The sequence below is a fragment of the Musa acuminata genome, chromosome BXJ1-2 (genome assembly GCF_036884655.1).
Source record: "Musa acuminata AAA Group cultivar baxijiao chromosome BXJ1-2, Cavendish_Baxijiao_AAA, whole genome shotgun sequence".
Lineage (NCBI taxonomy): Eukaryota > Viridiplantae > Streptophyta > Magnoliopsida > Zingiberales > Musaceae > Musa > Musa acuminata.
The window spans coordinates 33,067,378-33,080,039 of record NC_088328.1 but is presented as its reverse complement, the minus strand read 5'-3'; the positions used below and the strand labels follow the sequence as shown (position 1 = coordinate 33,080,039).

At 47.9% G+C, this 12,662-nt stretch overlaps 4 protein-coding genes across 5 annotated transcripts; 3 read left to right on the top strand and 1 right to left on the bottom strand.

Annotated features, from left to right (window-relative positions):
* Positions 1–73: 73 nt before the first annotated feature.
* LOC135611019 (LEAF RUST 10 DISEASE-RESISTANCE LOCUS RECEPTOR-LIKE PROTEIN KINASE-like 1.2) lies at positions 74–3,962 on the bottom strand. Its single transcript, XM_065106255.1, has 5 exons — positions 3,186–3,962; positions 2,766–2,801; positions 2,414–2,677; positions 1,399–2,340; positions 74–1,317 (listed from the first exon to the last, which is right to left on the bottom strand). The coding sequence occupies exons 1-4, from the start codon at positions 3,955–3,957 to the stop codon at positions 1,403–1,405; spliced, it is 2,010 nt and encodes a 669-aa protein (XP_064962327.1). The 5' UTR covers positions 3,958–3,962; the 3' UTR covers positions 74–1,317; positions 1,399–1,402.
* On the top strand, positions 414–1,120 carry LOC135611021 (uncharacterized). Its single transcript, XM_065106267.1, has one exon. It carries the CDS (start codon positions 414–416, stop codon positions 933–935), a length of 522 nt encoding a protein of 173 aa, XP_064962339.1. The 3' UTR covers positions 936–1,120.
* Positions 3,963–4,965: 1,003 nt separating the features above from the next.
* Positions 4,966–8,542, top strand: LOC135584969 (LEAF RUST 10 DISEASE-RESISTANCE LOCUS RECEPTOR-LIKE PROTEIN KINASE-like 2.4). The gene is made up of 3 exons (XM_065106205.1): positions 4,966–5,787; positions 6,861–6,899; positions 7,128–8,542. Exons 1-3 carry the CDS (start codon positions 5,016–5,018, stop codon positions 8,216–8,218), a joined length of 1,902 nt encoding a protein of 633 aa, XP_064962277.1. The 5' UTR covers positions 4,966–5,015; the 3' UTR covers positions 8,219–8,542.
* A 1,215-nt stretch (positions 8,543–9,757) lies between these two features.
* On the top strand, positions 9,758–12,231 carry LOC135610997 (protein PAL OF QUIRKY-like). Of its 2 annotated transcripts, XM_065106194.1 has the most exons (3): positions 9,758–11,041; positions 11,137–11,170; positions 11,243–12,231. In XM_065106194.1, the coding sequence occupies exons 1-3, from the start codon at positions 9,855–9,857 to the stop codon at positions 11,882–11,884; spliced, it is 1,863 nt and encodes a 620-aa protein (XP_064962266.1). In that variant the 5' UTR covers positions 9,758–9,854; the 3' UTR covers positions 11,885–12,231. The 2 variants fall into 2 exon arrangements, with proteins under 2 accessions (XP_064962266.1, XP_064962261.1); XM_065106189.1 differs by having other exon boundaries at positions 11,137–12,231.
* Positions 12,232–12,662: the final 431 nt, after the last annotated feature.

The window sequence follows — 12,662 nt, the reverse complement described above, 5'->3', positions numbered from 1 at the left end:
GCGCTCGCGCCTAAAGCGTGACTCGATCCTAATCGAACATAGCCCCCGAAGCTGGCCGCAACCAATCAATCCGTAAGACAAATACGAAATGTTGTTTATGTCCAAAGCATCCATCCATCGATACAGAACAAAAACATCCCATACGTCTCCGTAGCACGATCACAGAAAACACCCGAATTGCTCAACACCACCCACGAACTCCCTCACGACACTGCTCGCGAGCTCGTATGCTTCCGATAGTGGGACACCGCTCGCATCAACGGCTACCTGCAGCTGCCTCGCTGTTTCAAATTTCAGAGCTAAAGTACAAATCCACCGACCTCGGCAGCATCGCTTTCCAGCTCTATACCCCACTCGCTCCGCCCGCGCCTCCCTCCATTAAGACCCCGGCCGAGGAAGGAGGATGCGCAGCCATGGTGAGAAAGAGGAGCCCCATCGTCAGGAAGGCGTTGGACCTCATCGCCCTCAGCTTCAGTACCCGCGTGGCCAAGGTCAGGCGGCCCATCGCCCGGAAGCTGCTGCTCCTCAAGCGGACCAAAAGGTTCAACCTCCTCCGGCACTACAACTACGCCTTCATCGCGGAGTACGAGTTCTCGCCCTCCAACTCCCCGCTCTTCCGCCGCCCTTGTGCCCCGCCGAAGAAGAGGAGCCGCTTTCTGTCGCTGCTTTGCGGCGGCGATGGCGCGGAGTCTGTCGCGGAGGGTGGCGTGTTCCAGGATGAGCACGAGATGCTGTCGCCCGGCGGAGCTTTTCGGGACGAGCTTCTGTACGATGACGATGGAATCGGAAGAGAACTCTCTCGTGAGTTCTCGGAGTACGGTGATGAAGAGGACGGGACCGTGGATCAGAGAGCAGAGAGGTTTATAGAGAAGTTCTACGAGGAAATGAGGAATCAAAGGCGGGAGTCTGATGCAGCACGCGAACATGCTATTTGAGTTACGCTGTGCAACTCGCTTGTGATGGGTTACTTTGTCATATTTGTGCCCTTTCTCTGCAGGTGACCTTTTAGCATCTCAGACCGTGGAGAGATTCCATTTGTTCTGTGTTTTCGTTTCTGGAGGTAAAAATCTTCTCTTTCTGTATCTTCGTTTCGATGAATTGAGTTCCTCTAGTTGTAAAACTTTATGTGGAACTCAATTAGACAGCAGCATTGGGGGATATTAAGTACCATTGAGTGTGCTAATGTTGATGTCTACTGCTGTCTGCCCCGTATTCGGCTGCAGAATTTGGCACGATCTTGGTTTCTGAGAAGCCGGCGGTTCAGCCGACCGGCAACCCATTAATAGCACACGTAAACATCGATCTCCCCTGGAAATCCTACAAAACAGAAACTCCATGCACTACGTCAATCTTTAAAGATACATAAATCGAACTCAGAGCTATCAGATTTCACATCACCTCATCAAGCACTATAGTTTGGTGTCGTCGACTTGCTTTCCCACCGTGTTGCAACAGAGTCTGGCGAATGTGGCGGCGACTTCTTCCTCAGCAAGCAATCTTCGTCATTTACCGTAGCATCAGCTTCCACACCCTTCGCGCCGTTCCGTCCCTCATCCTCTATCCCTTTCAGTACCTCGAGAACCTCTTTGATGGGAGGCCTCATCTCCTTCTCCGCTTGCAAGCACCTGAACGCTACTCCAGCCACCCGCTCGATCATCGTCCTTATGTTGCAGTCCGACCGAAACCAGAGCTTTGGATCGACCAGCTGATCCAGTTCTTGCTTTTGGATCTTGTCGATGGCCATGTTGGCCAAATTGATGTCACGGCTCTGCCTACTGACGTCCACAGCAGGCTTGGAAGATATGAGCTCTACCAGCATCACCCCGAAGCTGTACACATCACTTTTGTCGGTGAGCTGGTAGCACTGGTGGTAGTCGGGGTCGACGTAGCCGGGCGTGCCCTGTGGTGCGGTGGATACGTGGGTGGCGTTGACCGGGAAAAGCCTGGATAACCCGAAGTCCCCAACCTTGACATGGAAGCTCCTGTCGAGCAAGATGTTGGTGGTCTTGACGTCTCGGTGGATGATTTGGGGCGTGATGGCGTGGAGGTAGCTGAGTGCGTCGGCTGTCTCGATGGCGATGCTCATCCGGAGGGGCCACGTGAGGGCCCCCTCGCAAGCACGGCAGCCATGGAGGTGGTCTGCGACGGTGCCGTTGGGCACGTACTCGTACACGAGGAGGAGCTCGCGACTGCTGCGGGAGGTGCAGCCGTACAGGGTGACGAGGTTCTGGTGGCGGATGGAAGAGAGGATGTAGACCTCGTTGATGAACTGCTCGACGAGCCTGTAGTTGTCCTTGTAGAATCGCTTGATGGCCACCGTTCGACCATCACGGAGCTTTCCTGCAGGATAGAACCATCAATTGAGCAACGAGGCCAACCTCTTCCTTCCTTGGCAGTACCGACGATGACAAACCTTTGTAGACAGTGCCAAATCCGCCATCACCGAGCACATTTGAGGTGCTGAAGCCATCCGTGGCACCCTCCAGTTCTTCGTACATGAAGATTTGGGTATGGTATTGTTCGCTGCCGAATTCTAGATCACTCTCAGAAGTTGGATGGGAAGAGACGTTTCGCGATAGCAGAAATGATGATTGCTGTTTTCTCCTCCAGCTGCAATGGTAATAAAAGAAGCATCCGAAGCTTGCCATGACCAAGCAGCCTACGCCTACACAAATTCCTGTTCGCAACAACAGTAACAGCTGCTGCTGTTAATTCCTCCAATATATATATGTATATATATAATACAGAAAACTTAAAATGCTTACCTATCACAAGCTTGTTCATATTTTTGTGTCGTTTTCCTGCATCATAAAAACCATCACAGACTTGTAAACTAATAAATGAAGAATAATAAAAAAAGAACTATTCCTGGCTCCAAAGTTTGCCATGTCTCATGCAGATTGATAACAGTCTCCTACGATTAGGAGAGTGTAGCAGAAACGTCACAAAAAGGGCAGAGAAATGTCCTCTGAATCATTCATATATATATATTTTCAGGAAAAAAGGGAAGAGATTATAGAATAAAAGTAAATAAATAGAAAGGAAGAGATGAATGTTGTAATCATGAATTCCTTTTCTAAAGCATACATCGAGAGGGACTTGGTTATGAGTGAAAGCCAGTAAATCTAAGAAGGAAGAATTGACAACAATTGAATCGGAAACAAAGAGATCGAAGCGGAACTTACCGCAACTGCTGGGTTCATCCCATCCTCGTGGGCAGTGACAGACGAAGTCCCCTGTCTCGTGATGAGACCCGCACTTCCCGTCGCTCTCTCTGCATTCCTCACAGCCTTCAGGGTTCGACCACCATTCCACCAGAAATCCGTTCTTGAGGAGATCCTCGTAGTTGGTGCGTCCACTCTCTTCCTCTGCACCATACGGGAAAACCGGTGCATTGACCACCTCACACTCGCTCGACCAATTCGGCGGCTTTGGGTAGTCATAGCTTTCACCGAGTTCAGCGAAAGTATCATTAGCGCACCGTATCCTTTCGTGATGGCCGGGTGGGATTCCCGAGCAGTTACGAAACAAGAAGAGCACTTTGTTGGCGGTGCTGATCGTGAAGTAATGGTCGACGTGATCATGGAGTCCTAACTGGGAATCGTCGTGAGGGATCGGGCAGTCGCCGCGGGCGAATTGGGTGTTGGCAACCAACAATGACTTGTTACGGTGGAAGATCTGTTTGATAAAGTACGACCCTCCTCCCAAGGAGTTCGCCAGAATGGGGAGACCACCTGTGCACTCGACTTCAAAAGCGGGATCGCCACAGAATGCATCACCCCCACTGAGCCAGAAGGGGTCGCTAATGTCTACAGCATCTCCGCAGCGGCTGCTGACCTCGCACCCTCCCGTCTCTGACCCGTCCGCTGCGGCTGGTTTTATCTGCCGCGAGAAGCTGATCAAGAGCACGAGGATGGAGAGGATAAGAGTGAAGCTCGGCAACGATTTGGCACGCATTTTGTAGCGATGACACGGAGAAGGGATGAGGCAGAACGAGAAGAGGAAACAGAGATTTAAAGGAAGATCACGATGGTGATGGCTGGGTTCATCCTTGACCACCAAGTCTTCGGAGATGAGTTCGCCAGGGAAAGTTCCAAGTAAAGTAGTAGGTAATGAAGCTCTAAAACTGACATGAATTTTATTGCATTGCCGATTACTACGATCGTAAACATTACTTTATGGATCTTCTATTCCTTGTCGAGCTGCTTTGTGTGGTGGATCCAATTATGATTCTAGTTGGAACACTGCAATGCAATGAGGTGTGAAACCTCAGTCGTCCTTTTTGAGAAAACGGTCCAATGCCAACCGTGTTTTGTGGCATGCGTTGACATGACCGACTGTTTAACGATTGCAGGAACAGCATCGAGGTGATGCGATGGGCGCCAACTCCGCCGCGTATGACTCGACGACCTACCCGCCTCCCTTAACGACAATAACGGCTTATGGGAATCCTATCGACGAAGTCTTTGACACGGTACAAGTCTTGATGGGCGAGGAAGACGTGCGAGACGGAGTCGTTGCAGCGCGTAAACCCCAAACGATGCCGTGTGAATTGAACCCGTGGATTTCAATTAAATTGGTTGGTCGTGTAACATGAATCAGACCTGTCTCGATCCGATTCCATGAAGATTGAGCTCAGGATGTAAAAAGGGGGCTTCTAGGTCCAATTATTCGCACATTTATTTAATGATCCGATCCGATTTTGACCATTTTTTTCCTCATTATCAAGGGGTATTTTAATAATAATAATAATAATAATAATAATAATAATAATAATAATAATAATAATAATTGGCACTTATTTCCTTGTGCAAATCCGAGATTATTTTCTTTTTCTTGAAAGTAAAATCCAATATAGACTGCATCTATTTTGATTCCGCCACAAGGCCCGAGTCGTCCACCGGCAAGACTTGGGGTCAGCAGTAGCTACGCCATTTTGATCCCTACTTCCGCAGTCGTCTCCTTCTCTCTCCCGCTACTGTTTGCTTCTCTCTTCTCCGTGTCATCGCCACAAAATGCGTGCCAAATCATTGCCGAGCTTCGCTCTTCTCCTCTCCATCCTTGTGCTCTTGATCAGCTTCTCGCGGCGGATAAAACCAGCCGCAGCGGCCGGGTCAGAGACGGGTGGGTGCGAGGTCAGCAGCCGCTGCGGAGATGCTGTAGACATTAGCGACCCCTTCTGGCTCAGTGGGGGTGATGCATTCTGTGGCGATCCCGCTTTTGAAGTCGAGTGCACAGGTGGTCTCCCCATTCTGGCGAACTCCTTGGGAGGAGGGTCGTACTTTATCAAACAGATCTTCCACCGTAACAAGTCATTGTTGGTTGCCAACACCCAATTCGCCCGCGGCGACTGCCCGATCCCCCACGACGATTCCCAGTTAGGACTCCATGATCACGTCGACCATTACTTCACGATCAGCACCGCCAACAAAGTGCTCTTCTTGTTTCGTAACTGCTCGGGAATCCCACCCGGCCATCACGAAAGGATACGGTGCGCTAATGATACTTTCGCTGAACTCGGTGAAAGCTATGACTACCCAAAGCCGCCGAATTGGTCGAGCGAGTGTGAGGTGGTCAATGCACCGGTTTTCCCGTATGGTGCAGAGGAAGAGAGTGGACGCACCAACTACGAGGATCTCCTCAAGAACGGATTTCTGGTGGAATGGTGGTCGAACCCTGAAGGCTGTGAGGAATGCAGAGAGAGCGACGGGAAGTGCGGGTCTCATCACGAAACAGGGGACTTCGTCTGTCACTGCCCACGAGGATGGGATGAACCCAGCAGTTGCGGTAAGTTCCGCTTCGATCTCTTTGTTTCCGATTCAATTGTTGTCATCTCTCCCACTTGTCCCTCTCGATTGTTTTAATTAGCTTTAAGAACAAGCATCACTTGATCTTTGAGACAGACTCAAGACGTTCTTTCCTCCTTAATCTCTTCTTTTGTCTTCAAATATATTAATGATTCATTCAGAGGTTACTCCTCTGCCGTTTCTTGTGGGGGTTTTAGACTAGAATTTAACACTCCATGGAGAATGTGAGCAATTGTATTTTCTTTATTCATTATTTTACCTTCTTACTGGTGTATTTCATGCTTTCTTTCTTTTTGTGATTATTATGCATCATGCTTGGCTTCGGGTGCAGCATCTAATAGACCAGTTGCTCTTTATTCTCCCCTTAGATAGGGGAAGGGATTTTTGTTTAAGGTGATGGTGACTGACAGAAGGAGTCAGAAATGATCCTTTCAGATTAAATTGGCAAGCAAATTTCTTCTTCTCCGTGGAAAATGATTCGATGTGACTTGGAGATTATTATAGTCAGTCAACAAAGACTTTGGCTCAAGACAACCATCTCATAAGCCTTTGTATGGTATTGCTTTGCAAGTAGTGTATTATTATTTTACAAAGAAAATAATTTTCCCAGATAACAAAACATTGCAGTTTCTTTTTCTTTGTCCACATGACATTCATTCTCCTTGTTTACCAAGTCTTCTTGGGGAGTACAAAGTTAGGGGTGCAAGTAGAGTTGGTCCTTCCGAATGACCTCATTTTACTTGAAAGCAGGCCTCATCATGACCTGCATCTCGTAGTTAGTCTGGTTATCTTTCTTCAACTACAAGTTTTAGTAGATGCTCAATCACCAGGAGAAACACATAAAGTCACAATCTCACATGGTAGTTTCCTCAATTACCCCATTCTTTTTTTTCACCTCGGGAATCTCATCCTTATTTAAGTTCATGAATCCTTTTAACCATATTTTCTTCATGTGAATAACTGTATGGATTTACACACGATGTCTGATAAACCTGTCAAACTGTTTATGTTATTGCGCTAATACCTGTCCTGTGGTGGTTATTTTTGCTGCAGGAAAATTCCATAATTTCCATAAGAAGTGGATTGCGATAGGTAAGAATCATATTTCGGAAAAGTCTCATGTATTATTAGATCTTCTGCCGAGCGATTCGCTTATTAAAGTGAAGTTCCTTTCCAAACTCCAGTTTGTGAATTATCATCCATCTCTCTTTGTTTGGTCTATTCCTCGGATTCCTCTAGCCTTACTAGATTTTGTTGGTGATTTAGATTTGTTTTCTTTGGGGCTAATGACAATTTGACCTTTCCTCTGTGGCATGTCAGGTCCAGTGGTAGGATTGGTGAGCTTCCTGTTGGTGTGTGCTGCATTATTCTTCTATGCGCAAAAAAGATTTGATATCTCTGACATATTTCTGAATAAATCAGATAACACACGAAACATAGAAGCCTTTTTAGATAATTATGGATCCTTGGCCCCCAAAAGATACAAGTATTCTGATCTTAAAAGCATGACAAAATCTTTTCATGAGAAACTAGGGGCAGGTGGATACGGAAGTGTGTTTAAAGGTACACTTGAAGATGGTCGTTTGGTGGCTGTGAAGATGTTGATGAGCGAGTCCAAAGAGAATGGTGCAGAATTCATGAATGAAGTCGCAAGCATCGGTAGGACGTCGCATGTTAACATTGTTAGTCTGCTTGGCTTTTGTTTAGATGGTCACAGAAGAGCTCTGATTTATGAATTCATGGCCAATGGATCTCTGGAGAAGTACATCTTTTCGGATAAGCCAAAGGCAACTCTTCCATGGGGCAAATTATTTCAAGTAGCAGTTGGAGTCGCGCGGGGGCTCGAGTACTTGCATCGTGGATGCAACTCTCGCATAGTACATTTTGACATCAAGCCTCACCACATTCTACTGGATGAGGATTTTTCCCCCAAGATATCTGACTTTGGCTTAGCTAGATTGTGCTCTCAGAAGGAATCCATACTCTCGGTGGCAGATGCAAGAGGAACAGCAGGGTACATTGCACCCGAAGTGTTCTGTAGGAGTGTAGGAGTGGCTTCAACCAAATCCGATGTCTACAGTTACGGAATGATGATCCTGGAAATGGTTGGAGGAAGAAAGAATGTAAAAGCACACGCAGATAGGACCAGTGAGGTGTACTTTCCTCACTGGGTTTACGAGCATGTCGATCGAGGTGGAGATCTTCGAGCTTATGACGTGACAGCTGAAACAGGGGAAATCGCAAGGAAGATGATATTAGTCGGATTGTGGTGCATACAGATGGTGCCAGCGAATCGTCCTTCGATGAGCAAGGTTGTAGAAATGTTGGAAGGAAGAATCAGCGACATAGAAAAGCCACCAAAACCATATCTTTCTTCTCCTCCTGGATCGGTTGTCAACACTTCATCCTAGTCTAAACCAGAAGAGGAAATTGGTTTCCTTTGTCTTGTGATGTTCTTGTGTACATCCGCAACGACCCAAGCATATGGAGACATTGACAAGCTACGAAATGCCTGGAGATTGAACCGTGCAATACATCTTTGGTGATGCAGCAGATGAGATCAAACATGAAGATCGAAGGTGGATGTGCCATGACTGGTGAAGTTTTTTATGAACATCGTCTCCTCTGCAATAGATAATACATGTATGGAAAGCCTCAGAGCATTCCTCTGATATTATTATATTTGGATGTTTGTTGCTGATAGAATTTAATGTATAATTCATCTTCTGAAAGCTTAATTTTTTTAGATTTGTTGGACTCAATCAAATTAAAGAGGTTTAAACTTGTGAGGTTTATGATGAATCTGATCAGCATTTTAGTTGAAGCATCTTTTATGCATCAATCTTTAATTTGAAGTAATTGGACTCGAACAGAACGAGTTAGATGCAGATCGACTCTATTTGCTGTTACAATACTAATCCCGTGATATGAATCTTACAAGTTAAGATCATTACAAGTCAAAGTATGGTTTATGGCAGAAGTTATAGAAGAATAATATGAAATGAAGAAATTGGTCGATCTTGACGGGTGGAGGAAACAACAAATGGCATTCATCTTCTCAAATGTGCCACCACATCAGTCTTCGTCCAACCTTTCAATGATCACAGAGAGAGAGAGAGAGAGAGAGAGAGAGAGAGAGAGAGAGAGTTCAGCCTGGTGACCCAAACACACTCGAGGACTCCTCTCTGAAAGAGGTTGGTTTCTCAAGGGTGATGAGTGAGAGTGAAGCTTTTAAAAGCAAGCTTGCAAAGTAGGCCAGCAATGTTAAAAAGAGGGGGACTGATTAAGATGGAAGGCAAGTCAATATTCTCCTCGACTTATATAAAAGATTAATGTTTCCCCCCATCGTGAAGAGGTCAAATGCCCAAAGATTATATTTAGATTGGCTTGCACAGTTGTCCACTTCCACAAGGAAGTGAGAGAAGCCACCTTCCCCACCTTGACTTCCAGCTTATATTACTGAGAGAGCAACTGAAGCGTGGTGGACGGTCTCAGTCACCATTAATTTGGAACAACTCTTCTGGTCTCTCACTCCATTATATACTATATTAAATGCATTTTATTTCACCAAACAACTAACTTTCCCTGAAATTAAACTCATCGAAAAACCATGCTGTTATTACTACTGTCCGTAACAAAACATTGGCTTTGATGGAAACTTAATGCAGTAGCAATCATTAAAACAGGAAAAAGAGAGCTCGAATTTGGGACCTTATCGCGGTTGAGCGGTCATTAAGGCTTTTGGATTCCAGCCCAGCCGTCGGATCGGACGGCTGTTGCATTTGGGAATTGGACTTACGGGGGCCAATAAAAAGAAATTAAATGTCGAAAAAAAGAAAAGAAAGACCTTTTCCGTGTTCCGATTTTGGACGCGACCCCACCGCTGGCATCGCCCCGTTGACGTACGCCACGTCTACTTGTCGGACGTAACTTCAGTCCCACAACTTCTCTCCCCCATTTCTTCCCCCTTCCTATCCCAAACCCCAAACCCCAATCTCCGTGACTCGATCCGGGCTGGGCGATCCCTTCCTCACCTCGCGCACTGCGATGACGGAACCGGCGGCGACGGCCATCTCCGAAGGAGGCGTCGCCCCAGGCTATGCGGCCTCCGTCGACTCCTCCCCTCGCTCTCGAGGCGGCGACTCCTGGGACGAACCGTTCTCTTCGTCTGCCGTCGCGGCGATGTCGCCGCGCCTCCGGCTGATGTGCAGCTACGGAGGCCGCATCGTCCCCCGCCCCACCGACAGGGCCCTCTGTTATCTCGGCGGCGAGACCCGCATGGTCGTCGTCGACCGCAACTCCTCCCTCGCTGACCTCACCGCCAAGCTCTCCCGGGACCTCCTCGGCGGTCTCCCCTTCTCCCTCAAGTACCAGCTCCCCAACGAGGACCTCGACTCCCTCATCTCCGTCGCCACCGACGAGGACCTCGAGAACATGATCGAGGAGTTCGATCGCATCTCTGCCGCCGCGGGCGGCGGCGCCGGCGGCTCGACCCGTTCCCCCCGACTCCGGCTGTTCCTGTTCCCGTCGATGCCGGAGTCGGAGCATTCGTCCACGATCGGGTCGTTGTTGGACGAGTCAAAGTCGGAGACGTGGTTCGTCGACGCCCTCAATAGCGCGATTGGCTGCATGGGCATGGATGGCCTCCCCCGTGACTTCTCCGCGGACTCCGCCTCCATCAACGGCATCCTCGGCCTCGAGGACAACTCCTCCGTTCACTCTCGCAGCGGCGGCGGCGGCGGCGCCCACCGGGAGCCAGAGCAACTCGGTCTCCACCGCCCGGACTCGTCGTGCAAGCTCGGCCGCCATGGCCATGAGGCTCACTCTGTCCCCGATTCGCTAATGCTCGATAAGTCTTCCTCCTTCGGGTCCACCTCTTCGGCTCCATCCCTCTCTAATCTCCCACCTATCCCTGTCCCCACAGATGACCGCCCCGCGGATCACCGCATCGCCGGCCTTGACGACCACTTGGCCCACATGCGCCTCTCACCCGACTCGGCCACCAGCCAGAGACCTAACGAGGGTTTCAAAGAACCAATCTATGCACCCCAGCGGCCACCTCCGCCTAACCCTCTCCCGACTGACTCTGCTTCCTCTCCTACCATCTCCGCCACTGAAAACTTCAATAGGGTCTTCTCCGATGACGAGAGGTCCGGGCACGCTGGGCTCCGTAAGCTACCGCAACCTCCAAAACCCACCCACATCGGTGCTACCGCCTTGGATCCAGCGTCAAGGTATCGTCTTTCTTGATCTTTGGCGCTTTTATGTCAAAAAAGTTGTGGCTTTTTACTGAAAATTTGATGAATTTTACTCTGAATTCTTCATCCAGGCCTACGTACTTGAATCCGAATTCTGATCCGAAGGTCTCTTCTGATCTTAGCTATCGTGATCCATTGCCTACTGATGCTCCCGGTCATGTATTGCCTGTTATGCAGACGGAGCAACTCCAGCAGCAACAATTCCATCCCCACCTATATCAACAGCAACCACAGTTCATTCCCAGGAATCCCCACTACATCCACCACCCAGCGGCCACCATGCCTTCCTACTACCCTACTGCAGCCCACCCGACGCAGCAATCGCCGCAAGCGCATCCATTCGACCCCCAGCTTCAATTGTACTACATGCCTGTTGGTCACCCCGTGCCATATCCTTTGGCTGCAGTTCAGCCCAATTTGGCGGATCCCAATTCCGTACCATCATCTGGAATGCTGGCTGTGCCAGTTCCGGGAGTTCCGACGAAGCCTGACTTGCCACCGAGTTTGTACAGGGCAGCTGCCCCGGGACCTGCACCTGCTGCATTGCAGCCACAACTGATCTCTGTACCTTCCAACCAAGCTCATGCCTATGCCGGAACAGGGTATCATGTAATGCAGCAACCCCACCTTTCTCAGTCCCCTGCAGCAATGGCTAATTATGGTTATGAAGTCGCTGCTGCTTCTGGGCATCCCCAGATGTACTACTCGCAGGCCTCTTCACATCCGGCACACACCCTGCAGTATCAGACATTGAGCTCCACAACTGTAATTCCTGATGTGGCTGCTTCCGAAGATTCGAACGCATCCCGAGCATCATGAACACTGGTCGGTCCCCTCGTAATAGAAAGAAAAAGGCTTTGGGTGGAGGTGAAGGGAACTGCAGTAAGCTCTTAATTGTCTTTGGCAATCTTATTACTTATGAACCATGCTAATTGTGTGTTCTCATTTAATATGTTGTTTAGTGCTTGGCTTGTGTGTCTTTGTGTTGTATGTCTGTTCTTGTGATAGGAATAAAGGTAATGGATGTATGCTCGTGTTTATCCTGTCAATAGTTTCAGGGATCTTCCTTGAGTCATGGTGTCATAGTATCTTTCTCTTTGAATAGAAGACTGCTTTGCTATTATTATTGTTATATTAGAATAAAGTTACAGCACTGCTTGATTGAACTTCTTGTATATAAGAAAATTTACTTTTTTTGAGAAGAAAATATTATTTGTTTGTCTTTATTCTCTTTTGAATGAGATGTTCTCGTACTAATTATGCTCCTATCTACTTGACAAGTAATAATGATGTGATTATTAGAATAGCTATTCCCTCGAATGAGATGATGCCGTTCTTTGTTGCTTCATGCTCTGATGTTTTGTTCACAATCTATGGTCTTTCAATCCTTGCAATTTGTAGATGTGGGTTGGTCCAAGTTATACAAAAACACTAGTTGCTTAACTACTCTGATTTGCTTTCTTCAAATAAGAAGGTCCAATGTTCGATCTGCCCTTTAATTGTTATTGACATTATGTGATTTGACTATGCCATTGCTGGCAGCAAGATTCTTAGATAGTAAGCATTCTTTTTATTATCTGTATAACCTTATAAATAA

Coding starts and splice junctions, on each gene's coding strand:
- LOC135610997 (XM_065106189.1), top strand. CDS start 9,855: ATGACGGAACCGGCGGCGACGGCCATCTCCGAAGGAGGCGTCGCCCCA. Junction 11,042..11,136: donor GCCTTGGATCCAGCGTCAAG/GTATCGTCTTTC, acceptor TTCTTCATCCAG/GCCTACGTACTTGAATCCGA.
- LOC135611019 (XM_065106255.1), bottom strand. CDS start 3,957: ATGCGTGCCAAATCGTTGCCGAGCTTCACTCTTATCCTCTCCATCCTC. Junction 2,802..3,185: donor GGATGAACCCAGCAGTTGCG/GTAAGTTCCGCT, acceptor TTTATGATGCAG/GAAAACGACACAAAAATATG. Junction 2,678..2,765: donor TATGAACAAGCTTGTGATAG/GTAAGCATTTTA, acceptor TGTTGCGAACAG/GAATTTGTGTAGGCGTAGGC.
- LOC135584969 (XM_065106205.1), top strand. CDS start 5,016: ATGCGTGCCAAATCATTGCCGAGCTTCGCTCTTCTCCTCTCCATCCTT. Junction 5,788..6,860: donor GGATGAACCCAGCAGTTGCG/GTAAGTTCCGCT, acceptor TTTTTGCTGCAG/GAAAATTCCATAATTTCCAT. Junction 6,900..7,127: donor TAAGAAGTGGATTGCGATAG/GTAAGAATCATA, acceptor GTGGCATGTCAG/GTCCAGTGGTAGGATTGGTG.
- LOC135611021 (XM_065106267.1), top strand. CDS start 414: ATGGTGAGAAAGAGGAGCCCCATCGTCAGGAAGGCGTTGGACCTCATC.